General features: G+C 53.5%; 8 protein-coding genes across 8 annotated transcripts; 6 read left to right on the forward strand and 2 right to left on the reverse strand.

The window, feature by feature from the left end:
* Window positions 1–23: 23 nt before the first annotated feature.
* Window positions 24–1,308, reverse strand: DACRYDRAFT_24413 (uncharacterized protein; the record flags this gene model as incomplete). Its single annotated transcript, XM_040773677.1, has 4 exons — window positions 1,089–1,308; window positions 696–1,034; window positions 463–579; window positions 24–392 (listed from the first exon to the last, which is right to left on the reverse strand). Exons 3-4 carry the CDS (start codon window positions 577–579, stop codon window positions 24–26), a joined length of 486 nt encoding a protein of 161 aa, XP_040625260.1. The 5' UTR covers window positions 696–1,034; window positions 1,089–1,308.
* An 864-nt stretch (window positions 1,309–2,172) lies between these two features.
* On the forward strand, window positions 2,173–3,903 carry DACRYDRAFT_110807 (MFS general substrate transporter; the record flags this gene model as incomplete). The annotated part of the gene is made up of 8 exons (XM_040769129.1): window positions 2,173–2,338; window positions 2,392–2,522; window positions 2,576–2,698; window positions 2,752–3,105; window positions 3,161–3,296; window positions 3,347–3,501; window positions 3,553–3,601; window positions 3,650–3,903. The coding sequence occupies 8 exons, from the start codon at window positions 2,173–2,175 to the stop codon at window positions 3,901–3,903; spliced, it is 1,368 nt and encodes a 455-aa protein (XP_040625261.1).
* Window positions 3,904–4,662: 759 nt separating this feature from the next.
* Window positions 4,663–6,409, reverse strand: DACRYDRAFT_96555 (uncharacterized protein). The gene is made up of 5 exons (XM_040777384.1): window positions 5,812–6,409; window positions 5,484–5,763; window positions 5,356–5,434; window positions 4,988–5,304; window positions 4,663–4,933 (listed from the first exon to the last, which is right to left on the reverse strand). The coding sequence occupies exons 2-5, from the start codon at window positions 5,727–5,729 to the stop codon at window positions 4,763–4,765; spliced, it is 813 nt and encodes a 270-aa protein (XP_040625262.1). The 5' UTR covers window positions 5,730–5,763; window positions 5,812–6,409; the 3' UTR covers window positions 4,663–4,762.
* A 1,318-nt stretch (window positions 6,410–7,727) lies between these two features.
* Window positions 7,728–9,670, forward strand: DACRYDRAFT_90924 (uncharacterized protein; the record flags this gene model as incomplete). Its single annotated transcript, XM_040776983.1, has 6 exons — window positions 7,728–7,939; window positions 7,985–8,436; window positions 8,467–9,155; window positions 9,207–9,379; window positions 9,430–9,547; window positions 9,602–9,670. 6 exons carry the CDS (start codon window positions 7,728–7,730, stop codon window positions 9,668–9,670), a joined length of 1,713 nt encoding a protein of 570 aa, XP_040625263.1.
* On the forward strand, window positions 9,648–12,031 carry DACRYDRAFT_24417 (TPR-like protein). The gene is made up of 3 exons (XM_040773678.1): window positions 9,648–9,858; window positions 9,908–10,071; window positions 10,120–12,031. The coding sequence occupies exon 3, from the start codon at window positions 10,597–10,599 to the stop codon at window positions 11,656–11,658; it is 1,062 nt and encodes a 353-aa protein (XP_040625264.1). The 5' UTR covers window positions 9,648–9,858; window positions 9,908–10,071; window positions 10,120–10,596; the 3' UTR covers window positions 11,659–12,031.
* A 1,470-nt stretch (window positions 12,032–13,501) lies between these two features.
* On the forward strand, window positions 13,502–14,443 carry DACRYDRAFT_24432 (uncharacterized protein). The gene is made up of 5 exons (XM_040773679.1): window positions 13,502–13,622; window positions 13,681–13,740; window positions 13,798–13,905; window positions 13,955–14,080; window positions 14,131–14,443. The coding sequence occupies exons 1-5, from the start codon at window positions 13,550–13,552 to the stop codon at window positions 14,301–14,303; spliced, it is 540 nt and encodes a 179-aa protein (XP_040625265.1). The 5' UTR covers window positions 13,502–13,549; the 3' UTR covers window positions 14,304–14,443.
* A 415-nt stretch (window positions 14,444–14,858) lies between these two features.
* On the forward strand, window positions 14,859–16,767 carry DACRYDRAFT_57600 (uncharacterized protein; the record flags this gene model as incomplete). Its single annotated transcript, XM_040775456.1, has 5 exons — window positions 14,859–15,188; window positions 15,237–15,329; window positions 15,380–15,733; window positions 15,789–16,289; window positions 16,339–16,767. 5 exons carry the CDS (start codon window positions 14,859–14,861, stop codon window positions 16,765–16,767), a joined length of 1,707 nt encoding a protein of 568 aa, XP_040625266.1.
* Window positions 16,768–17,365: 598 nt separating this feature from the next.
* On the forward strand, window positions 17,366–18,639 carry DACRYDRAFT_110811 (uncharacterized protein; the record flags this gene model as incomplete). The annotated part of the gene is made up of 5 exons (XM_040769130.1): window positions 17,366–17,483; window positions 17,533–17,804; window positions 17,853–17,931; window positions 17,981–18,300; window positions 18,364–18,639. 5 exons carry the CDS (start codon window positions 17,366–17,368, stop codon window positions 18,637–18,639), a joined length of 1,065 nt encoding a protein of 354 aa, XP_040625267.1.
* Window positions 18,640–18,821: the final 182 nt, after the last annotated feature.

Genomic DNA, 18,821 nt, shown 5'->3' on the forward strand with positions numbered 1-18,821 from the left:
TATACTCCATCCCATCCGAGTCCTCACCAACCCAAGAGCGCCCACTCTGCCAAGGCCGCGCCCTGAGCAGGCCACATCGCCCGAATAGAATTCATTGTCCAAGCAGCGAACAACCTCCTCACTTCCTGCTGCGCGCTCTTCTCCGCCTTCTCCCCCTGCACCTCCGACTCCTTCATCGCCGCATATGCCTGCAGCCTCGTGTTCATCGGGAGCATCGTTCCCAGTGTCCAGGGGATGATGCCTACTGTCGCTGCTCCAGCGAGGGCGTAGAGCGCCGCTAGAGAGCTAGTGAAAGGCCCGCCGAGGGAATAGGATATGTACACGAAGAGGAGGGAGAAGAAGAGCCCGATAAAGGGCGCACTGAGCTTGCCTCGGTCGTAGAAGTCTTCCCACTGCCGTGCGGCGAGCAGGGGGGGCGCGAGCGCGATATGCGGGATCCCGACCGAGAAGGTGGTGATGTACCCTGGGAAGAAGTGAGTGGGATTCGAGAGAGTGGCTATAGAAGAGGAGCGCACCGGAGAGGAAAGCAGCGCCGGCGATGGCAAATACCTGGAGGAACGGGACGAGTTCGAATGACATCTTGCATGTAGTATGGGATATGGATGTTCAGTACAGTCTCGTTAAGAGTTACCGCAGGTGCGGGCTTTGTCGCTCGAGTGAAAGTTATGATTTGCTGATTTGATGATTTGCTGAAGATGAACCAAGCCCGGATGCGCGTATTATATCCCTCCAACGACCGGCGCTACCTCGCCGGCACCGTCATCCTTGTATGACACAACACAACCGATCCTGCACCGGCGCAGCTCTGTTTCTCCTTCCATGGCTGACACTGGGCTCGCAAGAGGTAGGGTCAACCAGGCCCTCATGATTCGTATTCGTGAGCGTGATATCCCACTCACGGGAGTACTTGAAGAGTTGCTGCAAGCTGGCGAGCTGGCGCTGATCCGCGTTTGACAACCCTCCGGCTAGGACATCAGATTGAGAGAACCTACACGACGTATTATCAGCTCCCCTCAGTGCGGCAGCCTCTCTCTCTGTGTGTGAGTGAGTGAGCGAGCCGGTCCTCATCCTGCGAGTGTGCGACATACAGTAGCGTGAAGTGTGCGCCCGGAGCCCACGACGGTGTCATGTGACCTTCCTCTGTCGTGCACTCTCCACCAGTACCAGTACCAGTATCAGTGTCAGTACTAGCGAAGACAGAACTCGCAGGAATCCTCGAGTGCAGGATGAAGACCTCTGCGAAAACCCGAATCGAGTCGCAGACTCTCGCTCGAGCGTTCACGCCATGCATAAGAGCTGATATACCGCACTTTTGATACGCAGGAGTACTAGTGTCAGCTGGGCGCGTTTATGTATGCTCGGACGGCACCGGCTGATGTTTGATGCATCTTAACTTTTTTACGGCGATGGAATCACATGCTTTACAAGATCGATGATGGCACGAGGCTGTGCCTTGATCCGCCGATGTCGATAGACCATTTCTTCTTCTATTTCCACTTTACAGGTCGCCTTATACGTATACACTCGTCCTTCATATTCTCCGACTTGTCACTATGTCGAATTTGTTTCGCTTTCGACAGTGATCGGACTATTCAAGTTGATCGTCTCCTTCTGACAGTACTAGTGCAGAATGAATAGCCCGATCGACCTCAAGCGATCAGTTCTGATCCGGGGGATCGCCCTGAGGCCGCGGAAGGATTTTCTCGGACTTGCACTCCGACTACTGTATGTCGAACTCGGGCTTGCAGACTGGGGGGGACGGCTGTTCGCCATCCTCGGGCAGATCTCCATCTACGTCGCTCTATTGCACATGCGAGCAGTTCGGCATTCACCCAGCGCATGATCTATGCTACGGCCGTTGGATCAGAACGGTCGCCGTTCCTGCAAGATCTGACGACGCTTCCCCGTTTGTCCGACAAACGCTGTCTACGTACGTCGGTGGCAACCCTCTTGCTTATTCTTCTCTCGGCACATCAGACTGAAGCTTGCTTCGCGTCGCGATCCACCCTCGCGGGTTAAGATCTTTCCCGGACTAATGGGTGTGCACCACCTGGTGTGGCTATCCTCTTCCTAGGTAGCGCAGAACATGAAAGAGGACGAGTACTGCATACGTAAGTGAGCATACAATAAAGCCCCCCAGGGTGTGCACACCCGACAGACTCGATCACGCCCATGGATACAACACGTCTCGAGCTTGGCCCTCCGCCAACTAGCATTCTGGACAAGCAGGAAATCGAGTCATCGGCTACTCCTTCCCGATCGGACTTGAGTGTTGGGCTGCCCCCGGTAGACGGCGGGCTCCAGGCCTGGATCTTTGTCGGTTCCGCTACGGCGTTAGGTACGACACCGACCCGTTCTGTCTCACTTTGTTGGCTGACCCCTGTGTTAGAGACGTTCGTTTGGGGGATCGAGTCGCCTTTGGCACTTATCAGAATTATTATACCTCGTCCAATGATTCCCCGATTCTGGGTTCTAGCATTTCTTCCGTCGCGGCGATCGGGACGACCTACCTGGCGACTCAGGTCCGTTCACATACCTCAGATTCAGATGTCGAACTCGCATTGATGACGTTTAGTACATCCTCGGCTTCCTGCTCATGCCCCTGCTTAAGCGGTATCCGCAGCACGTACGCTTAGCTCTCTGGGTTTTCCTCGCTATCGAATGTGTGAGTCTTATCAGCGCCAGCTTCGCGACCCAGGTCCGTCCCCTCCCTACCCTTGTTACCCGGCGTCCTCTTACTCTCACATCCAGACCTGGCACCTCATCCTCCTGCAAGGAATCATCCCCGGAATCGCCGGAGCAGTATTCTACGGCCCTGCACTCCTGTGGCTCTCCCAATGGTGGGTAGAACGCTGCGGCCTCGCATGCGGGATCATGTTCTGCGGCACCGGAGCGGGGGGAGCGATCTTCCCCCCTATAATCGGTGTCTTGCTCCAGCATCTCGGGTTCCGGTGGACACTTCGGATCTGGGCACTGGCGTTCACGTTGGTCATGGCTCCTGCTATATACTTTATGAGGCCGCGGTATCCGCCGGCTAGGCTGAAAGAGGGCGACGATAGGAAGATCAATTGGTCGCGGTTTGTCAATCCTGTTCTTGCGGTTGTGGTGAGTGAAAACATGTACTTCTTCCATGTTGCTTTCTTTTTACTGACAATGATAGTCCGCAAGCGTATTCATACAGGCGCTTGGCTATTTCCCCGTGTCGATCTACATCCCTACCTACACTACCTCCCTCGGTCTGCCGCCGCTTGACGGGCAACTCGTTTTGTCTGTGTTCAACATATGTACCCTGATTGGTATGGTACTCGCTGGAAATTGGATTAATTTCTGACTAAACTGTGCACAGGACAAGTATTCCTAGGATGGCTCTGCGACAAACTCCACTTCCACGCAGCCATCATCGTAGCAGGTATCGGCTCGACACTATCAGCGTTCTTGATCTGGGGCTTCGCGAGCAACCTGGGCATGATCTTCGCTTTCGTGATCGTGTTTGGGTTTACGGTATGCCTTCTGATATACATGACTTGGATATGGATGCTGACGCGCGTAAAGGCTGGCGGTTTCTCATCCATCTTCGCACCCGTAGGTGCTGCCGTATTTGGTAAGTGTCAACTCGTTTCTCCCGCACATGATCGCTCAACTTACGCAGGTTCTGATCAGCTCTCGGCCGGGGTCATACCCGGATACCTAGGGGCTCTACGAGGCGTCGCCGCTATCATCGGCCCGATCGTTTCTGCAACCCTGTACACGCCTGGCGAACCCCCGCTTTCGGGCATATACGGCATGTATGGGTTTGGGAAGATGCAGATATTTGTGGGTGTCATGACTGCTGTTACTGTTGCGGGTGGGATCGGGTCCTGGGCATTTGCGAAGGCGGAGATGCGCCGTGGGAGAGTGGAATAGAAGGGGACGAAAAGAAGGACTGTCACTGTTGTACAAAATGCCAAGAGAGGCTTTAATGAATCATGATCATAGGATAATTTAGTTCCCAAAGTTCTCAGCTGTTGAACCTAGAAATGGATCCTGGCAGTGTGTGAACTCTGCTGCCCCAGCCCGGTCTCCGGAAAGCACACGTTGATGTTCGGAGATATCTGGCGCTTATATCCGTACGCTGTCCGGCTCGGTACCGACCCCAACAACATGTCTTCCTTCTTAACCATCGTCCTCTACGTGGACTTTCAACGCTGTACTATGACTTTCTTAGCTGAACTTGATTTATCATGTTTGTACGCGGATGGACAGAAGAGTTAGGATGACGTGTACGGGATTGGTGGTGATGAACGTTCTCCCGACCTCGATGACAACTCCGGCATCCGACGCTGGGCATTTACGATTTCTCTGTGCTGGCCACTTTCACGACTGGATAATGTGTTCATCCTATAGTCTGAGCGATGAGAAGATCATAACTGCAGTCGTTTCTCAGCGTATCGTTATCCTAGGTGCGTCCGCTCGTTGCTGCCATAAGCCTTGTCTCACACACGAGGGCAGGCTACTGTTGTTTGAAAGTCAAAAAGTATTGATACTGATTATCTGCCTGCGGACGAAGTGCGCGACTGTTACATTTTCTGAGTGAACGAAAGAGACAACACAACAATAACCCATGCCAACTGGCGCCCGAAAGTTGCGGTTCTTTGCGCGCCTCCAGGGTAGAGAGATTTCAGTCGACCATCCATGTCCGTCGCTCATGGTCGTTCCTCCTCAGTTAGGTAATCCGTTTCTTTCAACTGTTTCATCCTCATCCCCTGCCCGTCCTCCATCTCCATCAGTTCATCTCTGTTATCATCTCGGCGGTACATCCATTCTTGATGGACGACGATGCTGCCCATGAGCTGGCTGGGTTGGGAACTGGATTTGTCGTATGTGAAGTGCCCTGTTTGCTTAGCCCGACACGGACCATGATGAGGAAGAAGCTAATAGAGGTGATAGGGGATGTCTACAATTCTTTCGGTGAGCACATGCATGCGCAATGATGAAGGAAACTACTGACAACCTGGTTCAGGAATAGGAGCGCAGGACTCTGCAGTACAAGGGCAACAAGATATGCAAGTAGGAAGACCATGTACACACTCCCGCTCTCGACGACGATCTTGATCACAGGCAGCAAACTTGCGTCGCCTTTCGCTTGCCGACTGGCTCTGTCGATCGTCCATATCCGATATGTGATCAATCCCATTGCGACCGTCGTTTGCGAGAAACTGAGTACGACAGTCGCGATCGTCCAGTTGTCTTCATCGATCAAGATGCCGATGTTGGTCTGGTCGCCCATGTATGCAGCTTGGAGCTGAACAGTGCGTATGCTGCAAGCTGCATTCGGCTGTTAGTATTATCATGCTGGCGCCTGTATGCGATACTGACCGATTGTCCCAAGCCATAACAAGACGTTAAAGGCAGCGAACTGCCAGCGTCTTCCCCATACCATCCAGACGCGATACAGCTGCCAGACGCGTCAGTCATGTCTTCTGCTGTCAGCACCAGCGACCTACCATGATCCCATCGCCGATGATAATGACGAAGAGCGCGATCGAGCTCTCCGCGACCTGCACCGGATTCCCAACATTCTCGAAGTATATATCCTTCCCCATGCCCGGGGTATACAAGAGTCCGATAAGGATATGGTTGCATTCTAGGACGATGCTCGTCGTGGTTATCGCGAAGAGCAGCACGCTCGCAACGGAGAGGAAGATGTTGACACCTCGATTTCGCCGACTCCACATGATGTTCAACGTCATGTAGAAGAGCGCGACTGACAAGCCTGTGTGTCATGTGAGTTCCTCTGCCTGACCCGAAACGCCAACTCATCGCATACCATAGAGTGCAGTCGCGGTCCAGTTGCCAATTATTGTGCTGAACGTGAATGCCCCTGTCGTGTCTATCAATGGGATTTCAGTGGTAGACGCGGCGTCGCCAGCTCCGCTTGCCATAGTGGGGTCCTTGAAACAATACGGTTGGATTCAACTCTTGACTGGGACGAGAAGTTGTACCTTTCTGCAGGCCGCCCTCTTCCACCACTCTCAGCGGACGAGCGGCGATTATCCCTCGGAAGGACGAACAAGCGCTCCCCTATTGGGCATGATAGGGCACATCTCGAGCGTCTACGCAGGCTGGCCTCACAACCATGGGTGGGTTTGTTGCTCTTTCCTAGATGAACAATTGGGGTACGAATCATGTGTCTCTTGCCGCTCGCGGGGTGAGCGCGAAGCACGAGTTTACTACCAACTATCGGAACCGCCCGGTTCTGGACGGAAGAAATCCTATATAGGGCCATCAGCGCTTGCGCTCGAGGCTGTGTGCCTGAACAGGAGGGCAAGTACTAGTGCCCTATCCGAGTGGGTTCCGGTAGAATGGTGCATGTGGCGTAAATCTGTATAGCTGAGGGTTGTCCTCTTTCTTCGAATGGAGAGGAGATCGCAGATTTTTCCAGAACTGGGGTTGAGAGCATCTTATTTTTTTCCGTTCCCACACGGGGGCTTTGGTGCCAGCACATGATATCTAAGCAATAATCGACCGAGCTCCTCTGCGCGTCTATGGATTTGTTGTTTTCTAGAAATCCACTTGTCAAGACTACTTCATCCTCATCTACTTCTCCAGATGGGTCTACGCAAATCTCCGCATCTCACTCCATCCCCTGAACAGCAACTCTGCAGTCGATGGAAACAGTTCTCCTCTCGAAACCGAGCATCGGCTTTTGCACATGTTGGGTACGATAGACGCCGGACTGACGCAGCATCACGAGGTTGGAGTTGGCTTCCGGATGACAGGTAGTCGGCAATCACTGGTGCTTGTGTGCGGGAGAGCATATGCAGCCCGACTCTCTTCCAAAAGGGCGTAGATACGGAATCGGTATATTATGAGAATATCATATGAATACGAGGAGCAGTCGCAAAAGCGGCGTGATCAGCGTTGAGAAACTGTGTCGGACTTAATGTGGTCTTTTATGTCCGACGGTGTCTGGCGCGGTCAAACGGCTGATGTCCGAGCTTGATGTTGTCTCTTGGTCTGCCTCTAACGATGATGACTATGTCTCATGCTATTTATCAAGCTTTGTACGCGCATATGTCTTGTCTCAAACATAGATCGGAAGTGACGCATCTGCTGCGTCATGGCACCTCTTCATGCTTTGTTTATCCTCGTCTGACGTCTGGTTTGGGCGCATACATCTGCCCCTCGAGCACAGCTAGTCAACGTCCATGTCACTCCGTCCATCAGCGCATAACAGCACCCCCCCACCCTCTCCGGGTGCTCCTACATTCCCAGCCCCAGCGGGAGGGAAGACCCGTCACGGGAGGCACAAGTACAAGCAGTCCACCCTCGTCCCCACCGACGCTCCACCTCCTTACGCATCCTCTCGAACGCTCTGGCCTCGCAACTGGATCAAAGCCGGTGTGGGGAGGAAGCGCTGGGCACGACCTGCGATCCTACTCGGGGTCATTCTCTTCCTTTTGTACAAACTACGGTCTCCCTCCGACTCTAGCACGTCCCACGAAGGGCTGATGCAGCGGTACACACCCGTCCTACCTTGGGTCCAGCGACAGTCTTTACCTGCTGAAAGACCTTATTGGCCTGACCCTAACGCGCTTGAGCACGCCGAAGACCCGGACGAGCTGGAAGACGAGTTGGGAAGTAGAGTATTCTCCAAGCCTGGGGAAGGGGTGGACGAAGACCCGGATACGGACGAGCTTGCCGTTCCTGTGCCTCTCCCTGGATTACGTGGCACCCTTCTACCCGGTATGAGGGAGGAGAAGCCAGAGGACCATTTCTGGCTACCCAATGGATTGTTGGCAGTGAACCCGTACGGCAGGCATCCGGTGTATGACTTGATTAGCTGGGCAGAAAAACAGTGGGAGGAGAAGTTACGCAGGCAGAGTAGGACTCTGGAGCACGCAGTGGGTGAGTATAGGCACAGGTATGGGCGGAAGCCGCCGAAGGGTTTCGACAAGTGGTGCGTGGAAGGATTGGTTGTAGATGGAGCTGACCGGTATAACAGGTGGGCCTACGTTGAGAGGCATAACATACAGCTTCCGGACGAGTATGATCAGATACTTGCCGATCTGCAGATGTTCTACGCATACACGCCTCGTTCTCTCCGCCGACTGCAAGCACTAACCCGCACCACGCCAGCGACGTACACCCTCTCCGCATCCTCTGCCCTCGGCAGTATCGCACTCGCCACGGCCAACCTGGCCGAAGGGAGTGAGCGTGAGATCGGGATGATACGCGCCAAGGCTCAGCTGGACATACTCCAGGGATTTGGGGAGACGTGGACTGACGAACTTACCGGTGAGAAGACGAACGTCGCTAGGGAGATCGTACTTGCTACGGGTGACTGGGAGGCCACGTTCGGCGCTGGGGATGTACCAATGGAGTTTGCTGATTGGGAATTGTACAATGAGAGGCGCGTACGGGCGCGCGCAGGGCAGAGTGAGTCGCTCGTTGAGGGTGCGAGTAGAGGGTGCTGATATACTACAGCGATGGACGTCTTCAAGCGCGGGGATATGACTTACCTCGGCTGGGGCGGGGCGTGTCCCAACAGCTCGCCTCTACGGAGATCTCCTCCCCCTCCACCGCCCGTCCCCATCCCCGCCCCTCATCCAAAGACGTTCATCTACTCACACAGGGAGTCGATGAACCCCTGCACGCACCCCGAGCTCGTGCACACCGTCGGCTTCCTCTCGGGGCACTATGACCGTGGTCCTGGTCCGCAGGAAGCCCACCGGCTCCTCTTCGGCATGTGCAAGACCGAAGGCTTGCATGGGGATGTGCTCACCGTAGCGAGCGAGATGTGGACTGAGGACGTAGGCTTCGACCCTGCTTGGGAGAACAAGACTGACGAGAGGATCGTCTGGCGGGGTTCTAACACCGGCATCCTTGCCAACCCCCACACACCCTGGAAAGCCAGCCAAAGAGTGCGCATGGTCAGCGTGCTCAATAACCGTACTGGGTCGCAGGGTGTCCTCCGGCCTATGGGGGAGAGCGAGCCTGTGGGAGAACCGGTACTACGCAGGCATAGCTGGCTCAACAGCGTGCTTGCGGATGTGGCGTTCACCAGGGAACCGATACAGTGCGAAGCTGGCGCGTGTGAGGAGATGAGGGAGATGTTTGATTGGAGGGGGATGCGTACCCAAACCGAGCTGAACGAGTACAAGTACATCCTTGACGTGCGTCTCACCTCACCCGCATCGGAAATCACTCATACCAGATTGGAACAGGTGGACGGGAACGGCTGGTCGGCACGATTCAAACGGCTCTTGACGACACGCTCTATGCTCCTCAAAGCTACGATCTTCCCGGAATGGTATATGGATAAGATTCAGCCCTGGGTGCATTATGTACCGCTCAAGATGGACTTTAGCGACCTGTACGACGTGCTAACGTTCTTCCGGTGCGTGCGCACTCGTTTCGGGAAGTTAGACGGGCTGACAGGCTGGGTAGAGGGGACGTGGCGAAGGGTGGGGAGGGGGCACATGATCATCTCGCGCAGAAGATTGCCGAAGCAGGGCGGAATTGGAGTCTGACAATGTTCCGCAAGGAGGATATGGTGGCGTATCAGGTGCGTGCCTGTGTCTGAACGCGGTTGAGGTTGGCTGACGTTTGCTCATTGCAGTGGAGATTGTTCTTGGAATATGGAAGACTTGTGAGTGAGGATAGGGAGAACATGAACTTTGATTACTAGTGGGTTACTTTGGCGGTGCCTTTCATTTTCCGTTGTAGACAACTGAGGTCATGAATATACTTTTGCTGCGACTGAACGCTCTCAGTTTCGCCCGATTATGTGCGAACGTGAACCCTGGAGCTGGACCCCCGCGATTTCCGGCATTCATCCACGATTCGACGATCATGGGACGTCACGTTCAAATGGACGGGCGCCTGTTCCGACGTCATTTGAACACCAACTATCTCGAGAATGAACGTGGCTGACTTGCTTCAAAGTATAATCTCTATCCTGCAAAAGATCGAACGGCAAGCGCGGGAAGTGCGCCACCAGACTGCAGAGTGCCTCCTCGTCGCCGCTCGCGCCCGGCGCCTGCTGGAGGAGGTAACCGCGCTCCTGTCGGACGAAACAAGATGCAAGTCCTTAGATGTTGAGGACAACCTGCGCAAAACGGAGGAGTGAGCTCCTACCTTCCTTTCCCGAGCTTGCGAGAGCTGTTCCTAGGGCATATCGACGTGTGCTCGACGAGCTGGCGTTTGTTGGAAAATCCGGCAGTGGGCGGTTTGGATCTACGGATACGGGCAAGGCGGTGGAGCATGCGAATGAGCAGATCGATCTTGTTAGCATAATTTGGAGGGTGAGTTTTGATGATAGGGAATGACCTGGCCGATGCTGAACTCTGCTGGTACAGCTGGAGCCGGACCAGTCCAAGGAGGCGGCGACGGTGGTGCCTGTCGTCCCTAAGCAACTTTCCAAAAACGAGTACGTTCGCGTCCTTCCTCGCCCATTATTGGCCTTGATGAGGTTCCAGACTTCTTGCACAACGAGCCGCTGAGCTTGAAGGCCCCGCCTCTACCTACGTAAAGGATCATCTCTGGATAGCCTACGGGCTCTCGCAAGCCGATGCGTACAAGGCTGCCGAATCTCAACTTCAGACCGCCTTCAACATGTACAACAAAGCTGCATCGAACGGGCTGCAAACCTTCGGCGTCGCGCGCTGCCAGCTTCGCCTTGGCCAGATCGCGCTCAAGCGACGCGAGGTCCCCTCTGCGATCTCCCACTTTGGAGAGGCGAGAGGTATCTTCCAGGCGTTCAAATTCGATCCCGGAACGGCAGAGGCACTCGAAGGGCTGGCATTTGCGGATTGGCTGAGGTACAAGCTGCCGGAGGCCAGAAAGCACGCCGAGTGGTCGCTTAAGTTGAGAGAGGCGCAGCCCGACCAACTCGTCATCTCACGCAGTTTGATGCTGCTCGGAGACTTAGACAACACTGAGTTCCATGTTCAGGAGGCCGAAGCACGGTATACTCGAGCGTTGGAGATTAGGCGGGGGCTCGCAACTGAGCGTCCGCTTGCCGAATGCCTCGATAGCCTGAGCAAACTGTATGCTGGAAGAGGCGAGCTGGATCGAGCGGAGCTGATGCTTAAGGAGTCATTGAAGCTGAAGACCGACGTGGACGACGAGATCGGCTGCGCTGTGACGCAATTCTCGCTTGCTAAGATCGCCTGCCGCAGAAATCAGATTCCCGATGGGATACAGTCTATGGAGAAGGTCCTAGCGGCTGCCCGGGAGGAAGGCAACAAAGAACTCTCAGGTTCTGTTCTGCTCTTTCTTGGATTCGTCAATCGACAACTGGGGAAAACAGAACTCGCCAGAAATCACCTTGAGGAAGGAACGAAGATTTTCCTCGAGGAACTCGGCCATCTCAAACTGCTCAAGTTGATGGCAGTCGCTGGATTGACGATCCTTGCCAGCATTGATGTGAAGGAAAATAGGCTCACTAAGGCGGAAAAGTGGATCCACCTAGCTCAGGATTTGGCCGACAACACACGCTCCAAACCCGCACTGCAAGCCGTGTACGCTGTACGGTTGGAGTTGTGTTCTGCACAAGGGAATCACCGAGAAGTCGAGAAGATGGAGAAGAAAATAGAGCAGCTCAAGCAGGAGACCGGCAACGTGCTGATAGAGTTTTCGCTACGATCGTTCCTGCGTACTTTCGGGTGGTTCTAATATTGCACCGTCCGGTTGTCGGCGGAGATTGTACATACCACTGTCCTTCGAATCATGTTTCGCCAATGGATAACTGCCCAATAATGCCGAGTCATATGGGCGTTCGATAAGGCGGCCTAGGCCGCTCAACCATTGTCACGTGAACTATCTCAACAGGCGCATCGCAAAATCACACGACCCTCAAGCCTGTAACTCGAGGAAATCCAAGCCATCTCTAGCCGGATATGCCACCCGACTCCCCGATGAACGCGCTCTCAAAGTCACTGGCTGTATATGTGTCAAACGCAACTGCCTGTTCCGAACAACCACCGCGTTCCTTGAAGATGGTTCAAGCCGGATGTACCCCGTATCCCACCTTGGGTGATTCGGTCTTGGTCCTTCCCCCCAAACGGCTGATTCCGCCCCGAGACGACTGTGCGGCACCGCTCCTCTTAGCTTCATCAGAATGAATGAACCTTCTATGACTGGTACGCTCCATATCATCCGATATACCGGGGAATGGAGCAGATGCAATACAAGGAACAATTCTCCTTGCCTGTGTGCTATTCATGTGGGTGATTGCTGGAAACAGCGACTCATAAGGGGAATCCCGCTAGTATTAGACGAACAAACACCGAGCAAAGGAAAACGGTGGTACAAGGAATCGTCATCTTGCTCCGTATAGACTGGAATCGGACCACATCACGCGTGCCCACGCAGGGGTTGCCCTAGCTTGGCTGGGGCAGCATGAACCACAAAAGAGTCATCGGAAAGTTGGAGCTCCGGACATGAACCTGTTGCGGTTGGGTGAGGAGCGCGATTATCCGGAATGTTGGGTCCTTGGCAGTGTCAGTCATTGTCACCTGGTAGGGGCCAGCAGAATAACGCCCGAATAGGCATTGGCGGTTAATGCTCCATCTTCGGGAACGCGAAACCAGTGCCATGATGATGATCCTCGAATCGAAACAGCGAGAACGGGCTTCCTCACCAGTCAGGCATGTTCAAGTGACATATCAGGTCGGACGGTATCGACCAAGGCCATGGACAGGAGATAATCTACACGATGCCGTTGGCCTGCAGCCTCGTGTACAGCAAGCAGCCTGGCCGCATGGGTAACGTGGGGCCGTGTTCTCCTTTGTGGCTGTGATTGTCTTCCCCAGATCGACCCTTGTTTGGTTCTTCGGCCGCACGAAAGGCTAATGTGGCGCAGATCGCCTCTCGACATCATACAAGCCACCTTGAGGGATTAACTCAACAACGACTGGTCTGAATTACTGAAGCTTGGAAAAGCTCAGAAGCAGCTATTTGTTCGGCTGGTTCCTATGAGCTCCTCACCGCTTTGCTGGATGGGGATGAAGTCGAAGGCGACGAGGTGGCTCCCAACCATTGTGCTGCACTGCTACAACATCCGAAAGGCAGTCCGGGCAGACTTAGAATCTGGGAGATATCATATCAACCTCCTTCTATATCCGCGCCAATGTCGATCGGAAGGCTTGTTCTCTCCGGCAGTCCAGGATTTAGCCCTTCCAGATGACCCTTGCTTTCTTGAAACCCTTGCGCTAGAAGCACTGTAGGACCTCCCGCTGCACGTTCACATGCTCGAAATAGCAACTATGAGCATCCCATCATTAAGTATTCTACATCGGAATAAACTTTTAGTGGGGCACCAGTATGGTCGGCGGTCCATGTCTGGTTGCTCCTCGCTCAGGTGACTCTTGGAGGTCGTCACACTTCGGTTTCCAGTATAGTGCTGAAGATACGAACGGAGCACTTCATGTCTATTGGAGCGAATACGACTCTCAGAGATGTATAAATACAGGGCATTTTGGCCTGGTCGTCCCCCCATCGAGCACTTGAACCCACACCTGCCATCCAAGCCTCACTCAATCACTCGAACTTCAACTCACTCATCATGGCCTCCAACCTCACCCAGACTCTTTCTTTCGGTGTGCACGAGGGTGCTGCCTTCAACGATGCTACTACCCGTGAGTCCCACGAACCGCTCAGCTGCAACGTGATTTTGTTAATTGGGGTAATGCGTAGTCGGTGGTTTCCCCAACACCCAGGGGATTAAGAGCATCAAGCAGATCCGCCTCATGGCTGGTAAGGCCTCAATCTTCTATGAAAAAATGAGAATTCAACTCCTATGCTTTCTATCAGGCTGGTTGATCGACGGCATGGAGGTTACTTACCAGATGAACGACGGCAGCACCAAGGCCGACAACCACCTCGGCACTGGCAAGCCCAATGTTACGATCAACTTCAACGGTATGTTTGCAAACACATTCGGTAGATTTGATTTCTAACCATATCATAGACGATGAGGTTCTCGTCTGCGTTACCGGCAAGACCACTTTGCCCGGCTACTACCAGAACAAGCCCTACCTGTGCTACCTGAAGTTCGTCATCGTGAACACTGCCAGCGGCAATATCCGTGTGGAAGGTAAGGCAGATCAGTTCTCCACTGTCATCCGTTGCTGAGACTCGTCGTAGGTCCCTTCGGCAATGGCGCTGGTGACGCCAAGTACACCGGCAAGACATTCTCCGTCGCTGGCCCCATCCTCGCCTTCGCTGGCCAGTCCATCTCCGGCAACGAGCCCGCCAACGCTCTGACCCTCTCTTTCCTCAAGTCCGAGCAGCTCGCTCTCGGCAAAGGCCTCCAGTGAGTACTATGTGCTCTTGTTTTAAATTAATAAAGTCGGAAAAATCCGACAAGGTTGTCCTGCGAATATTTTGAATGTGTAGCTTGCTCCGGCTTCCGTACCAGTTCTATGCGGTAGTTTGTCAATCCAAGTGAAATTGTCCACCATATCATGTCCGCCTTCTCGTACGACACTTCAAAGCAGCATAGCCAACAGCGATACACGCCATCTGGGATGTTCGGAGAGACCGTTCAAGAGGAAGAAAGAACGTTTCTGTAATTGTGGCGCCCGATGAACGCGTCAAGCCGTCTTAATGATGTTTCACCCCGTATTCATTACTGAGCAGCCATCAAAAATACAATTATCGACGCTTTGATGCTATTATCTTGTCATGACAAGCACGGGAAAGTCGTTCGTCCATTGGATTTTTCTCCAGAAAACGAAGTATTTCCAGTGGCTGTGTCATGCAGGGGTCAATCTTTCAACTACCAACACCCACTTGCACATCAACATCCACTCAGCAATACCCATGCTGTTTCCTCACCGCCTATTCTCATAGCACTCGTATCGGGACACGCCATGGCAGACAATCCCACGACGCATCTCTGTGTTCAGATACTACAAACTTTCTTCGGCGGACCGTGCTATGAAATTGGACGCGTCTTACTGTCTCGCGGGCGCCTGCCTTTGCCCTTAATCGCCCGACTCACCAGACTCAAGCCGAGAACTGTGCGCGCCTGTTTAATTGTATTGATTCAACACAACGTTGTTTGGTTTGCAGAGAGCGATGGAGAAGACGGAGAAGGACCTAGAGGCGATACTTTCTATGAGGTGAACGTCGAGGAAGTATGCATGCGACTGAGGTTCGGAAAGTTTGTTGAGATTGCTGCAGACGTGTTCGGGGATGAGGTGCGTAGTCATGACCTAACGCAATCTATCATTTCTGATAATAGACAGGCGAAAGATATCGTTAGATGTATTCTAGATCACGGCAAATTACGACTCCCTGCTGTACTCGACTTACTTGAAGTCAATGCCCCTAAAAGTACGGTTACTCCTGTTTTCGAGTTACTTGGCTCATCTGTGTCATTACAGAAAAGATCTCTCATCGATCAACGTTTCATGCTCTCGTCACTTCTCGCTATCTCATGCCCACATCTCGCCTCCTGCATACCTCTCCAAAGGACAAGATCATAGCATGGGAAGAAATCGAGAAGCGAAAACTCAAAGAGATCCCATCTGCCAAAGTGTTAAGGAGCATTCGTGACGGCGTTGAAGATAGGCTTAGAACGGAACGAGAGGGTCAGACCACCGGCTTGAAGCGAAAACCCATCACGACAGGTGGCAAGGGACGAAAGAAACCACGTCGAGATGATGAGGACGAGGAAGTAGTTGATGAGGATGTCTGGTTTAGAGTGAACTACGAGAGGTTCAACGTTCATTTGCGAGACACAGTATGCCTTGCGCCACTCAATTGAAGATGTTTCTATCTGACTGTCCTGAATATAGCTCCTCGCAACTGGCGCTGCGGAGCGATACAACCCTTCCTTCGGTGCCGTGATGAGTGCTCTTCTCGAAGCTGCTATGTCGGTCCCGAATACTCACCCTCGTCTGTCCGACGTCCGGTCGTCTCCCGTGTCCACGCCCACTCTCGCGACGTTTCTCCAAGGAGGCTCGTCGTTCGGTTCGAACGCCACATCTCGTGCTCCTCTACTGTCAGCAGGGCTCAAGCTTCCCTCATCTTCCACTGCCCCCACAAGCGCCCTGAAGCAGTATCTTCTCGCTCTGTCGGCCTCTGATAATCCAACGCCAGCAGGGCAGGCAGGGGCCTTCACCTCCAGATTTGCCGGAGGTGGAGGGGGGGAGGGCAAGGTGCAGGTGGAATTCGAGACGATCGCCGAGAGGATGCGGCGACGGCTCGTGGAGGGGTATGTCAGGGAAAGATGGGGTGACGGCGCTGGCCGAGTTCTTGGCGTACTTTGGGGCGGAACCATGATGGACGAGAGACAGGTCCGGACTCCATTATCATTCCGGAAATTCTCATTCACACAGCGCTCAGATTGCCAAAATCTCCTTGATGCAGGCCTCTGTTGTCCGAGCGGCTCTTACCGCCCTGCAGTCCGCAAACTTCCTTTCACTGCAACAGGTCCCAAAGACACCACAACGAGAACCTGCCCGATCCTTCTTCCTGTGGTATTGCGACCCGCAGAATTGCTATACATCGCTGCTCTCGACCCTGTACGGCACAATCGCCAATCTAATCGAACGGCTAGAGCGCGAGGAAGAGGTTGCCACGCGGGAGGTGGCTAGACCATGGAACGTTGCGCGTGCAGAGCGGTCCGCGGAGAGAGAAGGCATTAAGTCCGAGCGTGAACGAAAACGCGACCGAGTTTGGGGCGCGGTGGGACGTGCTGACAGGGGCGTGTTGGTACTCAGGGATCTTGTAGGTGGTACTGGATGGGGCACAGGCACAGGATTAGCCATCTAGTTACTAATCCATCACATGGGGCCAAATGGCACAAGGCGATGATGGTAACACTGAGAAAATTAGGCACGCGTTCTTCGACAGTTGTGCCTTCCTTAGATGTGCTTGCCAGATGCTGCCCAACTTTGTGCGAATGCACCATCATTGGACCCTTGACAAGAGAATCCGCCTGCGATTCTATCGGGGACCACCGGCCAACTATTCCTCGCTTACCAGCGCTCAACGGTCTGCGAAATCTCGGCCCGCAAGAGCGAATGCGATTCAGACCCTGAAGCACATCAATCTTCGATGTTGTCCATGAATAGGCTTGTTTTTCACCCCCGTTTCCACCGCAGGAACTAAGGGCGCGTTCAGTGCCAACTGGCACACATCAAGTTCTCAATTGTTGTCTTTGGACCAATTTCCGCCATATCAGAACTATTCTGGATAACTTGGTGATCCGGCCTCATTTCTCATCTGCATACAGTCGTGTCGGGCAGCGTTCCTCTGGAGACGGCTTGTTGATTTTGCAAATCTCTGCTTCCGTGTAGAGCGATACCACTATTAATGGCAGGATCTCCCCCTCTAAAATCTGGGAGTAGGCGACTTGTACTCTCAGACGATGGATTCGTCACCAAACTCGACGTTCATTCCTCCCTCCGTTCCTCTTGTCACGTCTGCCGGGCCTGGCACGGCGGCCAACAGCCTCGTTGGTGGGCTCACTGCCCTCGGCCTGTACGGTATGTTTACAGCAGCTTAGGCTTGGATGTTTTCTAACGGCCCTGCCAGGATTCTTCTGTGCCTTGTTCGGTCTGAGCATCCATATATTATTTCGACGCAGACAAGAACACGTTAACTACTTCCTCTTGACTGCCTCTGTCCTCATTTTCGTTTTGACCACCCTTGTTACGGTTCTGGAGTGCAATCGGCTTCTCCTTGGACTTCTGTTCACCCCGCCTGGCCTTACACCCGACATCTACTTTTCCGGCGCTGGGACATGGACGTACGCTCTGCAACTCAGTGGGTGCATGGCCAACATACTGGTGGCTGATGCTGTCATGGTGGGTGATGTCTTATTTTGTTGATGCACCATAACTGACACTGAGAAGCTGTACAGAGTTTGGGTGGTGTGGGGAAAGCGTTGGTCCTTCGTGGTGGTGAACGCAATTCTATGGTTTGCTACACTAGGTTCGCCACAGGACGGACAACCCTATGTTTCTCGCTAACGCCCTGACAGGGAGCGCAATCCGTGTTATCCAGTTGGAAGTTAATGGAGTTAGGAATCCTGTCGATTTCGCAAATCTACTCCTCCTCGCTCACTGGTCCACTGCTGTGCCGGCTCTCAGCCTCGGGCAAACAGTGATTGCCACGGCACTCATTTCTTTCAGACTATATCACGTAGAACGTTCCGTCGCTGGTGTCAGTCGCAAATCGCTATACCCAATTATGCGCATTGTCATCGAGTCAGGAGCGATTTACACGGTTCTCATGATCATTGAAACGGTGACACAAGCTGTGCCCAACGCCATCTCAGCGTCCCTTCTCTTCTTCCAGCTGGTGCGTTCCAATGCTCCTTTGTTCTATTCACTGGGACCACAAAGATGCTAATCGGGCACACAGATATCTCCCTGTATTGGCATTACCTTCTCTTTGATTGTCGTGCGCGTCGGCCTCGGCATTTCCAAAGGCACTCCATTGCCTAAAGGCAACGGTGGTTTCTCCTCGAATTCTGATCCAATCAATTTCTCCGTAAGGCGGACCGGCGATACGCAAGGAGGTGTTGCGTACGACGATGCTTCTATGTTGGAAGAAGGTGACGAGGGGCTGGAAATGAAAGGACTGGGCTCCTCTGGCAACGCCGTAAATCGCTACACCAGCCGCAAACTTACCTATTAGACAATCTGTATCACTTCGACTGTTTGTATCGGGTTCATGTAAAAAAATCCCCTTTTGTAAAGGGGAATTTAGGAATTGATTTTCATCGTGGGAACAAACACAGGGAATGGCGATCAGAGACAAGAGGCGAAGCTGACAACCGGTGCTGTTGGAAGCTGAGATTTCACCATCTCTTGAGACCT

The sequence above is a fragment of the Dacryopinax primogenitus genome (assembly GCF_000292625.1).
Source record: "Dacryopinax primogenitus strain DJM-731 SS1 chromosome Unknown DACRYscaffold_19, whole genome shotgun sequence".
Classification (NCBI taxonomy): domain Eukaryota; kingdom Fungi; phylum Basidiomycota; class Dacrymycetes; order Dacrymycetales; family Dacrymycetaceae; genus Dacryopinax; species Dacryopinax primogenitus.